The 22,651-nt window shown below is 45.2% G+C and overlaps 2 protein-coding genes across 4 annotated transcripts in view; one reads left to right on the forward strand and one right to left on the reverse strand.

Moving 5' to 3' along the window:
• The first annotated feature begins 729 nt into the window (after nt 1-729).
• Nucleotides 730-6,305, forward strand: LOC115180424 (leiomodin-2-like). 2 transcript variants are annotated; one of them, XR_003873073.1, is made up of 5 exons: nt 730-2,243; nt 2,504-3,211; nt 3,339-3,974; nt 5,530-5,682; nt 6,045-6,305. XR_003873073.1 is itself a non-coding variant. In XM_029742491.1 (4 exons), the coding sequence occupies exons 1-4, from the start codon at nt 1,965-1,967 to the stop codon at nt 5,581-5,583; spliced, it is 1,677 nt and encodes a 558-aa protein (XP_029598351.1). In that variant the 5' UTR covers nt 730-1,964; the 3' UTR covers nt 5,584-5,889. The 2 variants fall into 2 exon arrangements, 1 of the variants encoding a protein (XP_029598351.1); XM_029742491.1 differs by lacking the exon at nt 6,045-6,305 and having other exon boundaries at nt 5,530-5,889.
• A 3,075-nt stretch (nt 6,306-9,380) lies between these two features.
• Nucleotides 9,381-22,651, reverse strand: part of LOC115180630 (neural Wiskott-Aldrich syndrome protein) — a 27,870-nt gene continuing 14,599 nt past the window's right edge. Inside the window, exons 5-11 of one of the 2 annotated variants that reach the window (XM_029742869.1) lie at nt 21,428-21,457; nt 15,892-16,087; nt 14,105-14,147; nt 12,751-12,904; nt 11,207-11,727; nt 10,600-10,705; nt 9,381-10,505 (exon numbers count right to left, since the gene is read on the reverse strand). In XM_029742869.1, the coding sequence (XP_029598729.1) occupies nt 10,444-10,505; nt 10,600-10,705; nt 11,207-11,727; nt 12,751-12,904; nt 14,105-14,147; nt 15,892-16,087; nt 21,428-21,457 (1,112 nt within the window). In that variant the 3' untranslated portion in view covers nt 9,381-10,443. The remainder of the gene's footprint in view (nt 10,506-10,599; nt 10,706-11,206; nt 11,728-12,750; nt 12,905-14,104; nt 14,148-15,891; nt 16,088-21,427; nt 21,458-22,651) is intronic. The other variant, XM_029742870.1, reaches the window with a different exon arrangement.

Below are 22,651 nucleotides of genomic sequence, written 5' to 3' on the forward strand. Positions count from 1 at the left end.
TTAATCCCATAGAAAGTCTGTGGAGGGAGCTGAAGGTTTGAGTTGCCAAACGTCAGCCTCGAAACCTTAATGTCTTGGAGAAGATCTGCAAAGAGGAGTGGGACAAAATCCCTCCTGAGATGTGTGCAAACCTGGTGGCCAACTACAAGAAACTTCTGACCTCTGTGATTGCCAAAAAGGGTTTTGCCACCAAGTACTAAGTCATGTTTTGCAGAGGGGCAAATACTTATTTCCCTCATTAAAATTCAAATCATTTTATAACATTTTTGACATGTGTTTTTCTGGATTTTTTTGTTGTTATTCTGTCTCACTGTTCAAATAAACCTACTATTAAAATTATAGACTGATCATTCTTTGTAAGTGGGCAAACGTACAAAATCAGCAGGGGATCAAATACTTTTTTCCCCCACTGTACATGGTTAGCAGATGTTAATGTGAGCGTAGCAAAATGCTTCTAGTTCCGACCATGCGGTAATATCTAACAAGTAATCTAACAATTTCACAACAACTACCTTTTACACACAAGTGTAAAGGAATGAATAAGAATATGTACATAAAAATATATGGATGAGTGATGGCCAAACGGCATAGGCAAGTTGCAGTAGATGGTATAGAGTACAGTATATACATATGAGATGAGTAATGTAAGGTATGTAAACATCATATAAAGTGGCATTGTTTAAAGTGACTAGATAAACAGACCATTTTTGTTCTCCAACCAAATACTATTTTTCATTAAGTCAGACAGAGTGGTGATGTATAACGAGGTCTGATTAAAAGCCCAAAGCCAGCAGTGTATAGCAGAGACAGAGAACATCCCGCTGCCTTGTCTGCCAGCTCTCAGAGAAGCTCCTCCACTCTACTCTGACAAGCCTAAAATGATAACATAACCCTCTATTAAAAAAAAGCCCACTGACGCAATCATCTATTGTTATTCCCAGTATTCCAGGAACCATTTTACTAAATCAAAGCCCATTAAAAGATACAGCTCTACTACCACATTATTGCTATATTAGTCTGCGCCATAGAAACATGTTACCATAGAAACCATGATATCTGTAGTAGTTAATCCCACGGGAAGGCCAGTGGTGTCACACAACAATGTCGATTGGTGATAAAGACACTTGAAAAGTAACAATTTCAATACAGCCTACTTCACTCTGTCCCTTATGAGATAACCAATCTATCTGGTCCTTACTAGAGGCACATCTGAAATGACACCATATTCCTTATGTAGTGCACTACATTTGAACAGAGCCACCTAGGGAAAAGTGTACTATTTGAGACACATCTATGTCATGGTGTGTGTCTCTGTGGGTCTCTGAGTCTGAATGTCTTTCTATGTCTGTGGGTTTCTCTATGTGTGATGTGATGTCCCTCTGTGTGTAAATATGTGTTTTCGTGTTGCTATGTGTCTCTGTGTTTCTGCTTGTCGTTATGTGCCTCTATGACTCGCTGACTCTCTCTCTTGGGTCTGGTTTTTTGGCCATGAACAATGTGGCCGCTGCTGGGATCCGCTGACAGGCCTGACCAGGGCCGCACTGCTCTCTGAGCTCACATGCTTTTTGTGGCTCTAGTCTATCTCTCTGAGCAGCGCCTCCCAAAAAAAGCACTGTGCATCATGGTCCGACGCTTTGTTGCACTCCACTGATCCCTCTCTTAAGGCCTCTGCAGCAGCTGGAGAGATTAGAAGAGAGGAGAACAGGACACACACTCAACACACACACCACCGACACAGGCACCCCAGCTAGGCCCCTTGCACACACATCACTGGTACTGTTCTCACTGAAGTAGTAGAGGACAAACAGAACTGGCTGAGACTGAACTTGACTGGACCCACACCTCCAGAAAGACTCCACACTGACCGGAAACCTATCCCAGAACGATCCCATCCTGATCGGACTCGTACGGCAAACAGAGCCCCATCTACCTGGAGCCCGGCCAAGGGGCCAACCTCTTCAGCGATGAACGGTTTTGGGTACCGTCGGGAGTTGAGTAAGTATGAGGATGTGGATGAGGATGAACTACTGGCTTCTCTCAGCCCAGAGGAGCTAGCAGAGCTGGAGATGGAGCTGGCAGACATTGACCCTGATGCCAACGTGCCCATCGGCCTGAGACAGCGGGACCAGACGGAGAAGACCCCCACTGGCACCTTCAGTAGAGACTCTCTGTTGAAGTACTGGGAGAAGGAGACCAAGAGGATACTGGAGGATGAGAGAGGGGAAGCAAGCAGCCCCAAACAGGTCAGTGATCAGGAGAGAGTCTGAACTCCACTAGCTTGCTACTCTCAGATCTATATGGATAACCTATATGGATAACCTTTGACCAATTAAGAAGCTTCATTATTCAATAATGATCACTTTCTTGTACAACAGAGAACCGGTTAGGACCTTCACACAAACAAAAAAAACAGATCCTGTTTAGGTCTAACTTTAGACATAAGAGAACATGACCATGTGTCTGAGTCAGATTAATGAGAGATTTACAATTTATGTCTAAACAGGATGACGATGATGATGCCAAAAAGAGCGAGGAAGAATGCGTGACAGAAAGCAACAGCGAAGCAGAGGAGGATGTCGAGAACGAGAAAGAAAATAAAGATTATGAAGAGGAAGAGGAGGAAGAAGAAGAAGAACAGGAACAGGAGAATGAGGAAGAGGGAACTGAAACAGAGGATGAGGAGGATAAAGAGGAGCCAGAAGAGGAAAGGCCTGAAGCAGCGCCCCCAAAGGATCCTGGTCCTCCATCACCGCTGTCAGTCGTCATCTCCTCCCCTAGCCTCCTGAGACCCCCAAGGGTGGAGCCTATGAGACTAACCCCGCCCCCACCTCAGCTTGACCCCAACGCCGACGGCAACCCAACAGTTGTCGACGAGGCCCTGGAAAGAGTCCTTAATAACGACCCTGAGCTCAAAGAGATCAACCTCAACAACATCGAGGACATCTCACAGGACACTCTAATCCAGTTTGCCGAGGCACTGCGCTCCAACACACACGTGCGTGTCTTTAGCCTGGCCAACACGCATGCTGACGACCCCGTGGCGCTGGCCATTGCCAAGACGCTGTGCGAAAACTCCTCCATCATCAGCCTGAACATCGAGTCCAACTATGTGACAGGGAAAGGGGTTCTGGCTATGGTTCAGGCTCTGCCTAGCAATAGCACCCTGACCGAGCTACGCTTCCACAACCAGAGACACATGTGTGGAGGACAGGTCAGTCAGTCTGGACTTGGTTTTAGATCTTGATGCAGCTGCTCAACACACATTTGCAGGCAATAGTAAAATCACAAACTCACAATCCCTCTCTCTCTCTCTCTCTCTCTCTCTCTCTCTCTGTCAGGTGGAGATGGAGATGGTGAAGATTCTGAGGGAGAACCACGCCCTGATCAAGCTGGGTTACCAGTTCCACCTGCCAGGCCCCCGGATGAGCATGACAGGCATCCTGACCCGTAACATGGACCGTCAGAGACAGAAACGCCTGCAGGAGCAGAGACAGAACCAGCAGGCGGGGCCAGAGGGGGCCGTTAACCCCCGTACGACCGCTCTGTTGAAGGCCACTCCGGGTTCTTCGCCCTACGGTTCCCCGCGTGTGTCTCCTTGGCAATCCCCCAAACTCCCCAAAAAACAGACCCCTCCTGCTCCCCCGCCGCCTCCCCCACCTCCTCCCCCACCCCCTCCCCCACCCCCTCCACTGCCCTGCCAGCCCCCGGCAGAGAAGAAGAAGCCGACTAGGAAGATAGCGGAGGTGATCAGGCTCCACGAGGAGGTCGTTAAGAAGCAAGGGAAAGGGAAGGGGAAGAAGGGGAAGAAAGGACTGAAAGAGACCAACAGTATCTTGAAGGAGCTGAAGAACGCTCTGCGGCCAGTGGCAGAGAAGAGAGAACAGGAGCACAGCAGGCCACCCACTCCACTGCGCTCCTCACACGACCAGCTCATGGACTCCATCCGCAACGCCAGTGTCCGCTCCCTCAGAAAGGTGAGATTGTGTATGTGAGTACATGTTCGTGCATGTGTACATGCACAGCCAATAAGAGTTAACAAGGGTTTAAGGGTAAAAGATGGTCAGCTGGTCAGCTGGTGAGACACCACCTATGAGAGTTCCTAGTCTCATACATCATCATTAGGACCCAGAGTAATTTTCTGGCCAGGTCACATAGCCAGGAAAAACGATTGGCCCTTACCAACATGGAGGCTATTCTAGCTGTATCCTGGGCTGGTTATTCCTGGACGGGCTGGGTATTCCTGGACAGACACTATGCTCCAATTCTTCACCACCAACCAAATAGCATTGGAAAAAAGCATTGGAAAAGTGTCTCTTTCTGTGACAAAGCCAGCAGACTGAGACACTACGTCATCTTGGAAAATGTCAAAGACAACTCATATAAAATGGTTGAGAGAAAGTGTCTTGTCTAAACGGTCGAAGATAAATAAGGTTGTGCTTTGAGAACCTTAGGGTGGACTCCTACAGTCAGAGGGAACACATACCTCAGAGGTCAGTGTGATTTAGACAGGTGACAGAGGAACATCGCTATCTGAGTCATCTCCTGTGGCTGACATGTTATTTTACGATGGACGCCGATCATATGACACTTTTCCATCATCAAGCGCTGTGGTATGTCTGAGCAAAGCCAAACACAACACAAGCCTTGGTTGAAGTCCCTAACACAGGCCGAGAGAGAGAGAGAGAGAGAGAGAGAGAGAGAGAGAGAGAGAGAGAGAGAGAAAGAAAGAAAGAGAGGGGGATAAATAAAGAGATAGAGAGAAAGAAGGAGAAAGGAGCGAGAGAGTAGGCTAGTCTCTAATGTTTCTGTGGGCCCATTAATGTGTGGTAACTGCTTGTTATGTTGTTACTGTGGAAAATCCTGGTTGCCCTCAGAAGGTTAGGGTCTAGAGGCTGTGAATGCCTGCCACTTAACTAGAGTTAAAAATAGGACTGTTGGACGGCTGCTATGATAAGGGAAACGGGAAAAGCCTCACAGTACCAGAACAAACTCTGACAACAAAGAGTAAATAAGGAAAGCGCAGAGGGATTTTTGTTATAGTTGAGAGCAAAAATGTTAGATATTGCTGCTGCATTTCTGACATTTTGGGATGAGTTTTGCCCAATTTATCACGAAAATGCGCTGACGGGGAAAACATTTGTTGACATGTGGCTTGATTGAACCACTTTATGCGGTAAAAGTATGGTTTTAATTGTGAGCCCTCTTTTTGTAGTGTGATGATCGGACAGTTTTATGCAGTAATATTGCAGTGATTTGACTGTTAGATGCGGTAATAGTGCGGTGGATGATCAAATTTGCAAGCCCTTGCATAATATGTAGGGGATTGTTGATTTTGCAAACAATGCAGTCACAAAATCCTGGAAGGACTGGACAATATTAGGCTACGGAATATATGTTTTTTTTCTGCTCACATGTATTTCTCTCTGACATAGCTCTAGCTTTCATGGAATCTTTTGTTTTCGAGGAACCTAGCATAAGAAAAAAAAATCCTGTTTTATTTAACAGAAATCGTTGTCTTTTTAATTGCAGGTGGAAGTTCCACAGAGGAAGTTTGTCTTTGTCCCTGATGAAGAGACTAGCTGATCCGAAGACACAGGGAACCCCCTGAGACTACTGAGGACACAAACTATACGTTCAGATTGAACTGGACTTTCCTCAGAGAAGATACTGGAAATTAACACTGTAATAACACCTTTACTATTGGAGAAAAAAAAATCTGAAATTCATATATTTTTTACATGTATTTATGCTGTATGCTTTTGCAGAAAGGCATTTGGTTGTCTACATTTTTGTGTATAAATTGTTGTCTAAATTGTTTACTGAGGTAACCTTTTTTTGTATAATTGTAAATATTGTATTTGCTGTGTGAGGAATATACTATATGAATTCAACATGAAGATACAAGTAACAACACAATGAAGTGTTATGGTGTTTTATTGCTGCGTAAACCATGGTACTGTTGAAAAGGTACTGTGACTGTACAAAAGATTCTCTACAACATGTAATGTTCGAAAGTTACTGTCCTTTGGCTTCTGTCCAAAAAGGTTTTGGCAAAAAGATTCTGTCCAAAAGCCAAAAAGTTATATCCATCTTCCTGTCAGACAGCATCCCCCCTCCCACTGCCCTCAGAACAGCCTCCATTCGTTGGGATGGACTCTACAAGGTGTCGAAAACTTTCCACAGGGATGCTGGCCCATGTTGACCCCAATGCTTCCCACAGTTGCGTCAAGTTGGCTGGATGTCCTTTAGGTGGTAGACCATTCGTGATACACACATTAAACTGTTGAGCTTGAAAAACCCAGCAGCATTGCAGTTCTTGACACAAACCGGTGTGCCTGGCATCTACTACCAAAACCTGTTGAAAGGCACTTAAATATTTTATCTTGGCCATTCACCCTCTGAATGGCACACAGACACAGTCCGTGTCTCAATTGTCTCAAGACTTAAAAATCCATCTTTAACTAGTCTCCTTCCCTTCATCTACACTGACTGAAGTGGATTTAATAAGGGTGACAGTAAGGGATCAAAGCTTTCACCTAGTCAGTCTGTCATGGAAAGAGCAGGTGTTCTTAATGTTGTTTATACTCAGTGAATGTAGCAGAGGACCACCTAATACTCCCCCTGAGCATTTATGTGTCTTGGAAGAGTTTTCTGGTATGGTCCCAAATCCACCACACAGCTGTTAAAAGCAAACACAAAACTGAAATGCTTTTGGCAGCAGCAACAAGTGTCCTTGAATAACCATCCTAGCTTCCCACATGGAATTGGAAAGGACATCAAACTCTGCAAAAACACGGTTTTACCTCAGTTCTATTAAAGAACTGACTTGGAGGGAAACAATATTCACCACTTAAACAACACAACAATCTTGACGAGCAATTTCAGCACAGTTTTCGGTATCATCCGGTATTATCATCAGGTACTGTATATCTGATCTTTCCCTAATGTGTAAACCGAAGGGGAAAGAATCATGGAATCTGATCTTTTCAGTTTAGATGCATATCACATCCATATGCGATCCACATCCACATCCATAATAGGATCTCTATGATTTGGACTCAGATTTTTTGCCTCGTGTTTTTGTCTTTTTACACGACCAGCCATTACAACGAAAACTACCCAGGAACACTTGTTTCCATCCAGTTTTCATGAGAGTAAAGTTATACTAAAAAAAAAAAAAAACGAATGACCGGTGTGATGGAAACAGGAAGTTTTGGTACAATTTTAGAAATGCAGGTCTTTTTGTGTCGGGAAAATTCATTGTGAAATAAATGGCGGTGGAAAAGCCGATATGTGCAAAATATATTGATATAATAACCATAATATCGAAGTAGTCACGGGATGATATGGTGTGTGTGGTCCTCCCACTATGATTTCCAAAACCCATGAACGTTATTAGGCTACAGATGAAATAATTGATGATAAACTTCACAGGGTGGGGTGCACGTACGGTGATCGAGTCTTATTCTGCTGCCATGATGATTGACTTCCGTTTCACTAATAAAAATATTCTCGCTCTTACCTATAATCCATCATGGGGCGGCAGGTAGTCTAGTGGTTAGAGCGTTGGGCCAGAAAGGTTGCTGGATCGAATCCCCGAGCTGACAAGGTAAAAATCTGTCGTTCTGCCATTGAACAAGACATTTAACCTACTGTTCCCCGGTAGGCCGTCATTGTAAATAAGAATTTGTTCATAACCGGCTTGCCTAGTTAAATAAATAAAATGTAGCCTAAACGCGCTGCATCTGCGAGCTGTTGGCTAGAGATTTTAATTTAGTGTGAAAAGGTACATTTTGTGCGTACACAACGTCATCACGCACTGATTTTTATCCGCGACTAGTCTGTTTGGTGGAAACTGCGCATATTTTCTTTATCCGGATTTTAGAATATTCGCATGAAAATCTGTCGACAATTGGATGGAAAACTAGCTAGTGACAGAAAATGAGCATTGCATCAGTGTGAATGTGCAAATCTGACATGGGTCACATAAAACTGTGTGGACAGTCAGGAAAAAAAAGATTGTGTAAACAGCCATAAGAGGATGTGGAGAGAATTGGTAACTCTTAACACATGACCCCAACGCAGCTGGCAGATTGGTAAAATAACAATTGTCTACTGAAAGGTCATGAGTTATTTTTCTAATCCCACTGCCTGGCAAACTGTATTTTCATACATTTAAAACATAAATAATTTGCTCTCTGTATCTCTATTTCCATCCCTCTATTCAATCATTCCAGCTTAATCTCTTCTACATACACACTACAAATAGTCCATGAGTTATGTCATGTGGACTCAGTTCGACCTCGCAGTTTAATGTGTGGGTTTAGCCAACATGATGAGTACTGGGAACTGAGAGACAAGGGCTATAGGCCACACTGAAACCAAAGTTATTAACAGCTGTTAATACTGTCTCCTCCCACTACTTGGTCCAACCCTCCCATCACGCTTCTACAGGCCTGCAGCAAGCATTCCAGTACTCAGATTTAGTGGCTGTCATGGACTTGTGCCATATGTCCATGTGTTCCCATTAAGCAGTCGTTCCCTTGTTGCCATGCCACCTGTCCTACAGTAAGTCCCGTTGTTGCTATGTCCATGCACTGTCCCCAGTGTATTGTCACTAAGGGTGCCAAACTCACTGCTCAGGTGTAATTTCCACAGTGCTAGGGGCCTGGAACTGTATACCTGCTATAACCCCTTTCGTAAACCATTCATAGGGGACGCTGGTCCTACAGGCTTACCAGAGCGCACAAGGGAGAGGACACAGGACACGCTCTACCCTGCTGCACCCACTCCATCTTTGGCATAGCTACACAGGCATCACCTGGAACGGATTGAAATAAACACCCAACTACTATTAAATATAAATATCAACAATGCAGGCAATCTTATTTCAGTTTGAGATCAGTTTGTGGGAGCAGACATACCAGGGGGTTATTCAGGTATTCAGACAGGTCGTGGAACATCACTGGACAGTCAGATAGAAATATTAAGTGTAGATCAGACAGCTCTGTAGCATATAAGAGAGAGTCATGTCTGCTCTATTCATTAAATGCTATATGGACCGTTCAAAGACCCCATGTGAATATGTCTCAGCTGTTGTCTGCTCAATCATGCCAAGCTGCTGGTGATGAGAGCTCTGGTCATCACTCACTACTGATGGAAGGGTTGCCAGAGGGCTTAGTGCACATGCACGCACACATCCACGTGCACGCCTTTAACGCGCTCAAACATCAAAACAAGTAAACACTCAGGAGTTGCTCTCCCTCAAAACAACCCTAGGCCCAAGCAAACACTTATTGTACGGTACACCTACTGTACAAAGGCTGGTCATATTTAAGATCATACTCACATCCATCCCACAGAAAACAGGAGAGCGTCGCTGTAAATATTAACATTTATTTGAGTGTACAATTTAATAGTCCATTATTCTTCCAACCTAATTTCTGAAGGTTTGAGGTCCATATATCCTGGTTACTGAACAGAGTTTCACTAACCGTAAAAACAGAGAGCGATACTGTAAAAAACAGCATTGGTTCCCTTCCCCAATGAGAAAGCAGTATCCCTCTGTGTAGAGACAGGTTAGTGTCAATGGTAGATGAGTGTTAGTGTGGTTCACTGGTTCTGAAGGACAGTTTGTTAGTGGAACAGTTCAGATGTCATATTAAGTTGACAAAACTAATTCATCCTCAAGCTTTGCATCAGCATCGACCTGATTCAAACAAATAACTGTAGCCGGCTGATTGCTACAGTAAAACAAATGTTTGTAGAGTATACTGTATTGTAACTGATGAAACAAACCGAAACGCAGAGCAGACAGCTGTGTGTGTGTGTGTGTGTGTGTACTACTGTAGTGTACGGGTTGACAGTGTTGGATAATTGAAGTGATATCCTTTAAAGCATAACGTTGCAGATACAGCCATGATACTGCTCTGTACTCACGTACTGAGCCTCTTCCTTCAATTCGTGCAAAAATACAAACTCTGAGTCGATTTACCATCGACAGCGAATGGGACTAAATATTCCAACAGAGCTGATTTCGTAAGAAAATAAGAGTGCTAAACTAGGATTTTTGAATAAGTAAAAATGAATTAAGAGAAGGATATGAAAATAGTGTTCTCGATTTTTAACAACTATAACATTAAGGGCCCTGTCAGTTTGTTCATTTGTTCTCCCTCCAGTCACTGACTGAAATCTACAGATCAAGAGAAACTTGACATAAAAAAAATGTTAATGCAGGAGAGAAGAAAAAACTTTACAGAAAGATAACATGACAAACCTTTACAGATTAAATGAGGTATTGCACAGAATAATAATAAAAAAAAACATAAAGGCAACAAAAATATACAGCAAATTGATAAAACATTTACATTATCATTTGAATAAGATTTAGAAAAACAATTTAGGAACAATGCAGTGTTGTCATAGTCATCCGGGGGGGGGTCACTAGTCATCCCACTCATCATCATCCTCAAAGTCCTCTTCCTCATCATCATCGTCATCATCATCTAGGGACAGAGACACACAAAGAAAATACATCGGTATGAATATAACAACAGCCTCGTATCTGACGTGTGTGTGTGTGTGTGTGTGTGTGTGTACCTGAGGAGTGGATGGCTTTGCTCCTCTTCTGCATCACCTCCATCAGAGCTCCTACGATGCCGGCTGATGGAGTGGCGGGTCCTCCTGACCCTGGTTCGTCAGCCACCTGGAACACACAGGAATACACACCAGTCAACACGCTCCAGTATAGGGGAATGTGCATCTAGTATCACTAGGACAGGGGAAGTGTGAAGGGGCTACGTGGTCAAGCCGACAGCTGCATTGGCCGTACTGCAGTTACTGCGCTACGGCCTCTGTAAGTCAGGCCATTCATACTTCCTGTTGTGAAGGAAGATGTCAAGGAAGTGAGTTTGTGTTTATAGAGGACTTCCCGCCCCCACCTACCGTCAACCAATAATGTCAATGCAGAGCTATACGGCGCAATACGGAGCCCTCCACATTGTTACAAAATTTGGGAGGCCCAAGGCGATGCGGTACAGAGCTTGATAAAGCTCTGCAATTGCATCGCACCCTCAGTACGCAGCATCTGGATCGCAATGCCGGAGCAATCTTAAAATTGGCTTTTAGTGGTTGAGGTAGGAGCTAGGGTATAGGGAACATGGGCATAGGGGTTAAGAGTGTAGTGTATAAGGTAATGTCCACTCACAGCCTTTAGCTGCTTGCCCTGTCGTATCTGTTCAAGGAGACCGTCTCGGCCGGTGCTGGTGGAAACGGGCCTCTCCTTCTGCTCCACCTTCTTCAGCGGAGCCCCCTCCCTGATCTGGCTCAACAGGGCTGAGGGCTTACCAGCACCACCACCCCCTCCATCAACTTCCAGCAGCATGGGTGGGGGAGGAGGGCCGGGAGGCGGGGGAGGAGGAGGGGGTGCTCCGGAACCCATACCTGCTGGGGCGGAGGAGGGAGGCGGGGGAGGAGGTGGGGCATGGGGAGCCAGGGAGGCATGGGAAGGCTGGGGAGGAGGGGGCAGAGGGCCTCTGGTTGGGGGTAGGGGTGGAGCTCCCATGCCTGTTCTGGAGGGGGGAGGTGGTGGTGGGGCTGAGGTGGGCGCTCTGGAGGGGGGAGGAGGGGGAGGCGCGCCCCTTCCCCGGATGGGTGGGGGCGGGGGGCCGGAGGTCTGGTGTGGGGGAGGGGGTGGTGGTCCACCTCTGGAAGGAGGGGGTGGGGGAGCTGGACCAGAGAGAAGATAAATTATTTTTGCATGGAATTGACTATTGCATATATATACACACACACAGACACACACAAAGTACACTTCACAACATGCTTTCAAATCTAGAAGAACCTCAGGAGGAAAGGCAGCAACAAATACAGCTCAATTGCTGGTATGCCAGCATGCAGTAATGACTGTAGCCACTAGGGACAGCTATGCTTCATGTTATTCTTCTCAACTAACCCAGAAACTCAAACAAAAGCTCTGTGGTAGCATAGCATTGACTAACATGACATTCTAAAGTCAAGATAAGGCAAACGTCTCTTCAGCACACTGCAAACTGACTCCTGGTCTGGTCTGTCAAGGTCGATACATGTTAGATCCAGCCCAGGGCTGCACAGCTATGGGTCCGTATCCACAAAGCGTCTGCGACTAGGAGTGCTGATCTAGACTCTTTCCATACAATCTTATTCATTATGACCTAGAAGAGAAAACGGAGCCTAGATCAGCATTCCCACTCAGACACTTTGTGGATAGAGACCCTGGTCTTCAAGGGCATCAGTCCTGAGGAACTCGAGGGCCTGAGTTGTGCGCCCCTGTGTTAGACCAGGGATTCCCAAACTCGGTCCTGGGGCCCCTCCTGGGAGCATATTTTTGGGGGTGTTTGCCCTAGCACTACACAGCTGATTCAAATAATCAAAGTCTAGGGCAAAAAAAAACAAGTCGTGCACACAGGACCCAGTTTGGGGAACCCTGTGTTAGACGTTGGGACAGAGATGGAACTACTCTTTTGTCCTCCAGAGGTCAGACAGCTTCCCAGTCAGGTTAATGCCACAGCAGCACCATGCAGAGATAAACCAACCTACCACACCACCTTGGAGGTGGAGGACCTGAGGAAAACACGATGAACATTAGACCCTAGAGCACTAAACAATCTATATGGATACCATCACAGTTTAGGCTACAAGGCAACTTGTTTTGTCAGTCGCTATGGATATTCTTCTGACAAACACAGAACACACACACACACACACACACACCTTGTCTGCGGAGCTCGATCTTGACTGCCTCCACGCCTCCCTTCTTCTCGATGAAGTCATAGATGACCTTGGAGGTCTCCTTGTCCTTCAGCTGGGCCTCAGAGATGCCACACATGTCAAATAGGTTCTTCAGCTCCGGGTCTAGGTTGTTCAACTGGAGGAGAGAGAGAAGAGAACACTGGGTTAGAACCACACTGAAATGATGGAAAAAGAAACTAACAGGAATAGAACCAATGCTGGGTTAGAACCACTATCAGTTAGAACTTCACTCAGAACTTCAATTGGTTACAACTTCACTTAGTTTGAACCTCAATGAGTTAGAACGTCACTGGGATAAAACACTACTCGGTTAGAAACACATTATGTCAGAGCTGGCGGTCTCATGTTCTCAGATAAACTGCTCTGATGTTGGCGCCCCTGCATCGCCACCTGGTGGCTGAGGGGAACTGTGCCAGGTTGGCACTGCCCAACCGGTAGAGTGGATTGAAGGCTGTGGGATTATATTCCCACAGAACTATATTACACAGGTTTATATCTTATCTAGTTTAAACCACTACTCTCTCTCTCTCTGGGCAGACACACAAAACAACAGCTTTGTTTAGTTTATGTAATTCAGGTTGTGTTCTTTTATGTAATGAATTACTGCTGTAAGGGGTATTCTTTCCTGTTCCTGTTGAACCATGTTAAAACATTCTATATCTCTTCCTCTTAAACTCACCCATCTCTCTCTCCACTTAAATTCTTAAAAGTATTAAAGCTCAGAAACTCAAAATCATTGAAATCTTATTTTAGAAATGTCATCAAATCATCCGGGTTCCCGTCTGTTCGATGTGCGTGTAGAACACCACGCAATAATTACTTATCATCCTTCATTTGGAAACAACTGAAAGGATTATGCAGGAACAGGTTTAGAATGTGAAATCTCCTTGTGTAAGCCTGGGCTGGCAGTGACTTCTGCAGAGAGGAGAGATACCATAATATTTCATATTTAGTTCTGAGGAGAATCACGTCTGACGAGCACGACGTCAGAAATAAACAAACTCTCCTTCCCTCCCCTCTTTCTCCCAGTGATACACATCCTCAGAGAAACCATCCCACTGTCCAGGCCTACTGCTTTGAGTTTGCAAGAAAGGCATTTCACTGTACTTGTGCATGTGACATTAAAACTTGAATATGTCCCATACGTTATATGACAGAGGCTAGCTAGACCACCGAAGTGAGAAGAGGCAGATCACAGGTCACATAGGATCTTCCCATACCATTAGAAGTAGGGGGGATGACTCTACTAGCCAGATGCTTCAGTGTAGACAACAACATCTCCTCAGTCAGAACCCAGTCAGTCAGTCATACTCACATCGAAGCCTGTGTTAGGGTCCCAGCCGACGTGGCCGACGTGCCTGGAAGGAAACACATGATCAGAGAGAGGAGTACAGAGCCTGAGGGAATGATCACATAGGCTACCTACTATATATACACACACACACACACACACACACACACACACACACACACACACACACACACACACCAAACCCTATACTCAGGGAATAAGAGGACACACAGTGTAAACTCTAAAAGTAGCCTAGCTAGAAAGGTAACTCCAAGCACATTTTCGCTAAGAGTAGCTGTTTAGCTGGTTAAACAAGGGTGAATCATGTGTTGGCAAAAATGTATGTCTTGACTTGGACACTGCACCCGCCACACTGTCAGGCTTTGAAAAAGCACCTGCGAATAGGCCATGTCAGATACTCCAGAGACTGTCAATAGCTCAATATTAGGAGTTGAGAAATAAAGTTGGATAGAAAGATACTGCTAATTCAAAATGTGTTTATTCTGTTGCTAGTGATATTCATAAAAACATTGAAAAAATATATTACCCCCATGATGCCGCCACCCCCGTGCTTCACGGTTGGGATGGTGTTCTTCTGCTTGCAAGCCTCCCCCTTTTTCCTCCTAACATAAAGATGGTCATTTTGGCCAAACAGTTCTATTTTTGTTTCATCTGACCAGAGGACATTCCTCCAAGAACTACGATCTTTGTCCCCATGTGCAGTTGTAAACCACAGTCTGGCTTTTTTATGGCGGTTTTGGAGCAGTGGCTTCTTCCTTGCTGAGCGGCCTTTCAGGTTATGTCGATATAGGACTAGTTTTACTGTGTATATAGATACTTTTGTACCTGTTTCCTCCAGCATCTTCACAAGGTCATTTGCTGTTGTTCTGTGATTGATTTGCACTTTTCGCACTCCTTCCTGAGCGGTATGACGGCTGAGATTTAATATTTGAGATCAGATGACCTGGCCTCCACTATCACTCAACCAAATTGAGATGGTTTGGGATGAGTTGGACTGCAGAGTGAAGGAAAAGCAGCCAACAAGTGCTCAGCATATGTGGGAACTCCTTCAAGACTGTCGGAAGAGTGTGCAAAGCTGTCATCAAGGCAATGGGTGGATACTTTGAAGAATCTAAAATATATTTTGATTTGTTTAAAACGTTTTTGGTTACTAGATGATTCCATATTTCATAGTTTTGATGTCTTCACTATTATTCTACAACGTGGAAAATAGTATAAAGAAAAACCCTTGAATGAGTAGGTGTCCCCCAACTTCTGACTGGTACTGTGTGTGTATTTATTTATTTTCACAGATCCCCTGCAGTACCTGAGTGTGGACCCCTGGTTAAACACACCTGGTTTACACTACTTCAGTAAGCCAGTACTATAGTATTGACTACCACAGTGTCCTAGTCCTAAAAACACGGGACAGATAATCCTCGCATCAATCATGCCAGATACATATTACATGGGATTACAAATATGTCCAGGATTAAAAAGTCCCATCAACTCTTTGCCACACATTAACACATGGCAGTATGGCTAGAGGTACTCCTCTATACATTAGCCATGCAATACCCCCCAGATGACCCCAACGGGCCACATCCTAACTTGACACCACAGTGAGTAACTAGATGTTCCCCACAAATCTAATGTGAGGATTCAACCCACACTGTGGGCTTGTGAATGACCCTTACTACTCAGGTGTCACAAAAAAAGAGCAGAATTTAAAAACAAAATAAACCTAAATAGAACAGAATATAACAATCATATAGAACAGAATAGAGAGGAACACAGAATGGAATACTCACTGGAAGTTGCTGGGTGTTCCGATGTCTGCCTTGGTCAGCTTCTTGCCCTTCTTTCCCTTCACCTTCTTCTCCTTCTTGTTGTTGTTGAAGCTGGTGCTCACCATGTTGTTAATCTGAGAGGTGTGTCCGTGGAACCGTGACACAGTGTTGATCTCTGGGTTCTTGATGTCCACCGTGGCCATGGGCAGGGCCGGGCCTGGGGGAGGGAACAGAAGAGAGTCAGAACTACAGTACCCACAATGCAACCGGCTCGGAGAGTCTTGGTCTGGGGGAGACCAGAGTCTCAGATCTAGGTAGTTTAACACACTGATTACAATAGAGGTCTACTTCCATCGTTGACACGTCCTCCTATTAGTTCAATGAGAGGGCACACGGGGAGAGCGGGTTGCCTTTTAACACCTGGAGAGTTCAGCCAACGCCACAACACACTATCTGCTGCTGTGATCACATTACATTCTCACTAAGCACTCCTGATGTACAACCATCTCCTCTCCTCTCTAATGCCTCCCATTAGGCTTAGGACAGCCAGTAAGAGAGATGTCTGCTAACCAACACACAGCAGACAAGAAAAACTGCTACAACACTGACTGGATGAGATGCGTGTGGAATCCCCACACTGAATAATATTGCCACGTCCTGTGACACCCACATAGTGGTCAAACCAAACTTAATTCTATGGACATGTGTCCTGACTCCTTAGCCACCTACCTCTGTGGCTCGAGTCCCCACGGGGGCTCTTTCTGACCGAGGGTGAGACTGAGGGACTACAGTCACAGGGAGTTCCGCCCCCCTTCCTCCCCCCTCTGTCCCCCTTACACCCTCTGATAGCTGCCATGTTGACGTCCAGCAGCATTTCACCCACCCCACTGCTGGCCTGGTCCCCGTGGCGCAGCGAGAGGCGGTTGGTAGGGTCCGAGGGGGGCGCATATAGTTCCTCCTGGGGAAGGATCAGGCAGTGGAGGGTGGAGAGACACCCTCCCGGATGGATCCCCCCTCCTCCTCCCCCCTCAGATAGGTCCTCAGAGGGAGAGGACAGGAAGGTGGTACAGAACATCATCACAGAGCGGTGGCGGCAGCATGGGGGGGTGGGGGGCAAGACTACATGGTGCCCGGTCCTGGGATATAGCTTCGAGATCTATAGGTCCCGAGAATCAGAGAGACATCCCGAGAGGAACACAGGGTGTGTGAGCCACAGAACTAGAGAACCAAGTCCAAGATTTTGAGATCCAGAGAACCAGGTGGAGGAGCAACCAGAGAGATCAAGAGAGGAGACTGAGCAGGGTACGGACCAGACAGACAGCAGGCAGAGCCAGGCAGACTAAGACCCTCCGGCTAAGTGAGGTGCCTAGGGTTTGGGAAAATGCCACAGCTGGCTCCGCCTCCAAACTGAGTACTCTCTCCTCCCCTTCACAACAGGGAGCACTGCCAGGTCCCAGCTCTCTGAGCCTGACTCTTTTCCTTACTCTCTCACCCCTTCTCCACCAGCGGGCCAAACCACACCCCCAACTCTAGCCCACCTCTAATCCCAGCAAATCACGATGCTGGATTTTACATAACCATTAATGCCCACTGCTAATCCACCATAATCCCTGAGGTTCTCTTAAACATGATGAATCTACATCAGAGAGGCTGGCTGGCTGGGTGGGAGTCGGGACTCAAGAGACAACATGGAGAAAGGAGGAGAGATGGTGTGAGAAAAAGGGAGAGGAGGGGTGAACGAGAGAGGGCATTCAAGGCAACAACAAAAACTGGAACCTTCCGGGTGAACACAGTTAATTCCCCAGAGACACACTAGTGAGTCAGACTCAAACAAACACGGTACCACATCCATCTGCCCAACGTGGATCTGGCTGTGCCCTCTTCCTGTCCGCAGGATCATTCTCACCTGTCATTACCGCAGACACTGGGACACCACAGACAAACTGCTGTATGGCCACAGGCAGAACACACAATGCCAGATAGACCGGAATGTTGTCTGTATGGGCAGTCTGGCTTGGGCACTACGCGCGAGAGTAATAAACTCGACCACTGCTACTAACTTCCGACGTGGCATACAAAGCCCGCCCTCACGTCTCTCCTTCTTGACGTGGGTAAAACATTTAAATGTGTCAACCCTCGCAAGGCTGCTGGCCCAGACGGCATCCCTAGCCGCGTCCTCAGAGCATGCGCAGACCAGCTGGCTGGTGTGTTTACGGACATATTCAATCGCTCCCAATCCAAGTCTGCTGTCCCTACATTCTTCAAGATGGCCACCATTGTTCTTATACCCAAGAAGGCAAAGATGAACTAATGACTACCGCACTGTAGCACTCACTTTGTCATCATGAAGTACTTTGAGAGACTAGTCAAGGATCATATCACCTCCACCTTACCGGTGATGCAATCGCCATCACACTGCACATTCCCATCTGGACAAGAGGAATACCTATGTAAGAATGCTGTTCACTGACTACAGCTCAACATTTAACACCATAGTTCCCTCCAAGCTCATCCTCAAGCTGGAGGCTTCATGATGCCTCTAACTCAATCAAGTTTGCAGACGACAACAGTAGTGGGCTTGATTACCAACAATGACGAGACAGCCTACAGGGAGGTGGTGAGGGCACTCTGAGTGTGGCACCCCCAAAGCCATCAGACTGCTAAACAGCAACCACTAACTCAGAGGCTGCTGCCTACATGGAGACCCAATCACTGGCCACTTTAACACATGGATCACTAGTCACTTAAAACAATGCCACTTTAATAATGTTTACATATCTTACATTACTCATATCATATGTACACTACCGTTCAAAAGTTTGAGGTCACTTAGAAAGGTCTTTGTGTTCCATGAAAACATACATGAAATGAGTTGCAAAATGAATAGGAAATATAGTCAAGGCGTTGACAAGGTTATAAATAAATGACTTTTAATTGAAATAATGTTCTTCAAACTTTTCTTTCAAAGAATCCTCCATTTGCAGCAATTACAGCCCTGCAGACCTTTGGCATTCTAGTTGTCAATTTGTTGAAGTAATCTGAAGAGATTTCATCCCATGCTTCCTGAAGCACCTCCCACAAGTTGGATTGGCTTGATGGGCACTTCGTACGTACCATACGGTCAAGCTGCTCCCACAACAGCTCAATAGTGTTGAGATCCAGTGACTGTGCTGGCCACTCCATTATAGACAGAATACCAGCCAGCTGAGTGCTTCGTCCCTAAATAATTCTTGCATAGTTTGGAGCTGTGCTATGGGTCATTGTCCTGTTGTAGGAGGAAAGCGCCGTCCACAGGGTATGGCATGGCGTTGCAAAAGAGTGATAGCCTTCATTCTTCAAGATCCCTTTTACCCTGTACAAATCTCCCACTTTACCACCACCAGACCATCACATTGCCTCCACCATGCTTGACAGATAGCATCAAGCACTCCTCCAGCATCTTTTCTGGGTCTCATGAATGTTCTTTGTGATCCAAACACCTCAAAACTTAGATTCGTATGTCCATAACACTTTCTTCCAATCTTCCTCTGTCCAGTGTCTGTTCTTTTGCCCGTCTTAATATTTTATTTTTATTGGCCAGTCTGAGATATGGCTTTTTCTTTGCAACTCTGCCTAGAAGGCCAACATCCCGGTGTCGCCTCTTCACTGTTGACGTTGAGACTGGTGTTTTGCGGGTACTATTTAATGAAGCTGCCAGTTGAGGACTTGAGGCATCTGTTTCTCAAACTCTAATGTACTTGTCCTCTTACTCAGTTGTGCACCGGGGCCTCCCACTGCTCTTTCTATTCTGGTTAGAGCCAGTTTGCGCTGTTCTGTGAAGGGAGTAGTACATAGCATTGTACGAGATCTTCAGTTTTCAGCTGTTCAACATAATTGCAAAAGAGTTTTCTAGTGATCAATTAGCCTTTTAAAATGATAAACTTGGATTAGCTAACACAACGTGCCATTGGAACACAGGAGGGATGGTTGCTGATAATGGGCCTCTGAACGCCTACGTATATATATATATATATTTTTTTAAATCAGCCGTTTCCACCTACAATAGTCATTCACAGCATTAATGTCTACACTATTTCTGATTAATTTGATGTTATTTTAAATGGACAAAACATTTGCTTTCCTTTCAAAGAAATGTCCCTGTTTAAGTGACCCCAAACTTTTGAACGGTTGTGTAAATACTGTATTATATACTATATGTTGCACCTTGCCTATGCCGCTCGTCCATCGCTCAACCATATATTTATATGTACATATTCTCACTCACCCCTTTTACATTTGTGTGTATTAGGCAATAGTTGTGGAATTGTTAAATTACTTGTTAGATATTATGCACTGTCGGAACTAGAAGCACAAGCATTTCGCTACACTCGCATTAACATCTGCTAACCATGTGCATGTGACCAATAAAATGTGATTTGATCAACCCTCAGGGGACAGGATAGGTCTAGGCCGCGCCATGTAAAAACATCACCCTCAGCAATCTGTTTACAGGTCACCGCTATGATGAAAAAGAAAATGTCAAATTCTGACCTCCCCCTTTCCTCTACCCCCTCACCACAACTCCTTCCGTTCCACATAGCCATTGCTATGAGTGTTAGGGGACTGCGGTAGTGCGAGTGCTGTGAAGTAACTAACATTAGCAGCCGAATTAAATCCTCTTAGTCTGATTAGGCAGAGCAAGGGATGGCACCGTCTGTCCACCTAGTCAGACCAGTACAGCACTATGGGGAGCCAGGCAGAGCAAACTAGCTGTGAAGTCCAATAGTACGCACTGTTGCCAAGCGATGCCAAGGAGTGCTATGAAAGTGTGCCACTGTGCTGTTCCACAACAGCAAATCTACATGACCAGTGCAGAGAGCATCTCTAAAGAGCTTTTGACTGCTAGAGTATCTGTACCATTGGGAAAGCTCTGGTACCAAGTGACATGAACCGTATCACCCCAGGCCTGTCTGGGTACTGATGAGAGGGGATTTGAGAATGAGATGCCGCTTATACTCTACAAGGTTATATATATAATCTATAGCTAAGTGATCTGCTGTGATGTAGGCTGATTATTCATATGGCCTGGTTTGAAGTGAGTGTTGTTACAGGTTTGGTATTTTAAGATTGAGGGGAGGGATCTGCTCAACGTCCCTGTGGAACTAGCTTTCTGGAGTGAGTGTGTGTGTGTGTGTGTGTGTGTAGAATACCTAAGCATGTCCTGTAAAGTGGATCTATGTATGTAGAAACTGCCTCTCACCACTGATGCTACAGTCAGATATACAGTACTTGGTTAAGATTAAGACTGGGGATAGGGCATCTGTTAGTTAGAGTGAACACCTCTCCCAAGCCCCTAAGACCCTGCTATCAGTGGCTTAGCCAATGGCTTTACACTGGAACCATTCAATCAAAGCCATGTGGGGAAGTCAGGGAGTGACGATTGTGTTTGTGTAGGAATATTTTAAGTCAAATAATTTCTGGGTTGTTTGAAAGCGTAATGTCTACATCAACTTCTGATTAAAATAAAAATGATTTTCCAACAAAAAAAAGACCCGAGTGAATTTCATGAAGGACCTACCATTTTGACCTGGAGGGTCGCGTCTTTTTTCTGGAAAACAAAATGTATAGAATTAAACTCCTGTATGGTGCTGTGTGTTAGTGTTAGTGAAAGGGAGAGGTAAGGGATTGGTATGGAGTTACAGGTGACTGAAGTGTACGGATCAAAGAGGAACTCGTCAGCAAGAGGGGGGGGTTCGGATAGAGTTAGTTTATAAGCAGCGTGGGTGTGTGTGTGTGTGTGTGTGTGTGTGTGTGTGTGTGTGGATTAATCGTCAAGCGCAGGTGTACGAGTTAGTGATTTACCAGAACGATCACAGGCAGACTGACAAAACGGAGCTCAAATCTAAGAGAGTCGAGGACCATCATCCATACAGAGACTGCATAGTCTCGTGCTGGTTTGGGACAGAGGGCAAACAGTCCTGATCTTGTTATTATAGCAAGCGGATCTCCAGGAGCACTTCAAAGAGGCACGGAAGAGCACTGTTGCCCCTGGACACTGATCAGGCACATGTTGATGTTAGGATTAGAGGTCGGCCGATTAATTAGGGCCGATTTCAAGTTTTTCATAACAATCGGTAATCGGCATTTTTTTGATGCCGATTATGGCCGATCATATTGCAATTCACTAGGAAACTGCGTGGCAGGCTTGACCACCTGTTACGCAAGTGCAGCAAGGAGCCAAGTTAAGTTGCTAGCTAGCATTAAACTTATCTTATAAAAAAAAACTATCAATCTACACAATCACTAGTTAACTACACATGGTTGATGATACTACTAGCTTGTCCTGTGTTGCATAAATTCAATGCGGTGCCTGTTAATTTATCATCGAATCACAGCCTACTTCGCCAAACGGGTGGTGATTTAACAAAAGCACAATCGTTGCACAAATGTACCTAACCATAAACATCAATGCATTTCTTAAAATCAATACACGGAAGTATATATTTTTTTTTAAACCTGCATATTTTGTTAAAAGAAATTCATGTTAGCAGGCAATGTTGACTAGGGAAATTGTGTCACTTCTCTTGCGTTCATTAAACGTAGAGTCAGGGTATATGCAACAGTTTGGGCCGCTTGGCTCGTTGCAAACTAATTTGTCAGAATTGTACATAATTATGACATAACATTGAAGGTTGTGCAATGTAATAGCAATATTTAGACTTAGGGTTGCCACCAGTTAGATAAAATACGGAACGGTTCCATATTTCACTGAAAGAATAAACGTTTTGTTTTCGAGATGATA

Source organism: Salmo trutta, chromosome 40 (assembly GCF_901001165.1).
Source record: "Salmo trutta chromosome 40, fSalTru1.1, whole genome shotgun sequence".
In the NCBI taxonomy this organism is placed as follows: domain Eukaryota; kingdom Metazoa; phylum Chordata; class Actinopteri; order Salmoniformes; family Salmonidae; genus Salmo; species Salmo trutta.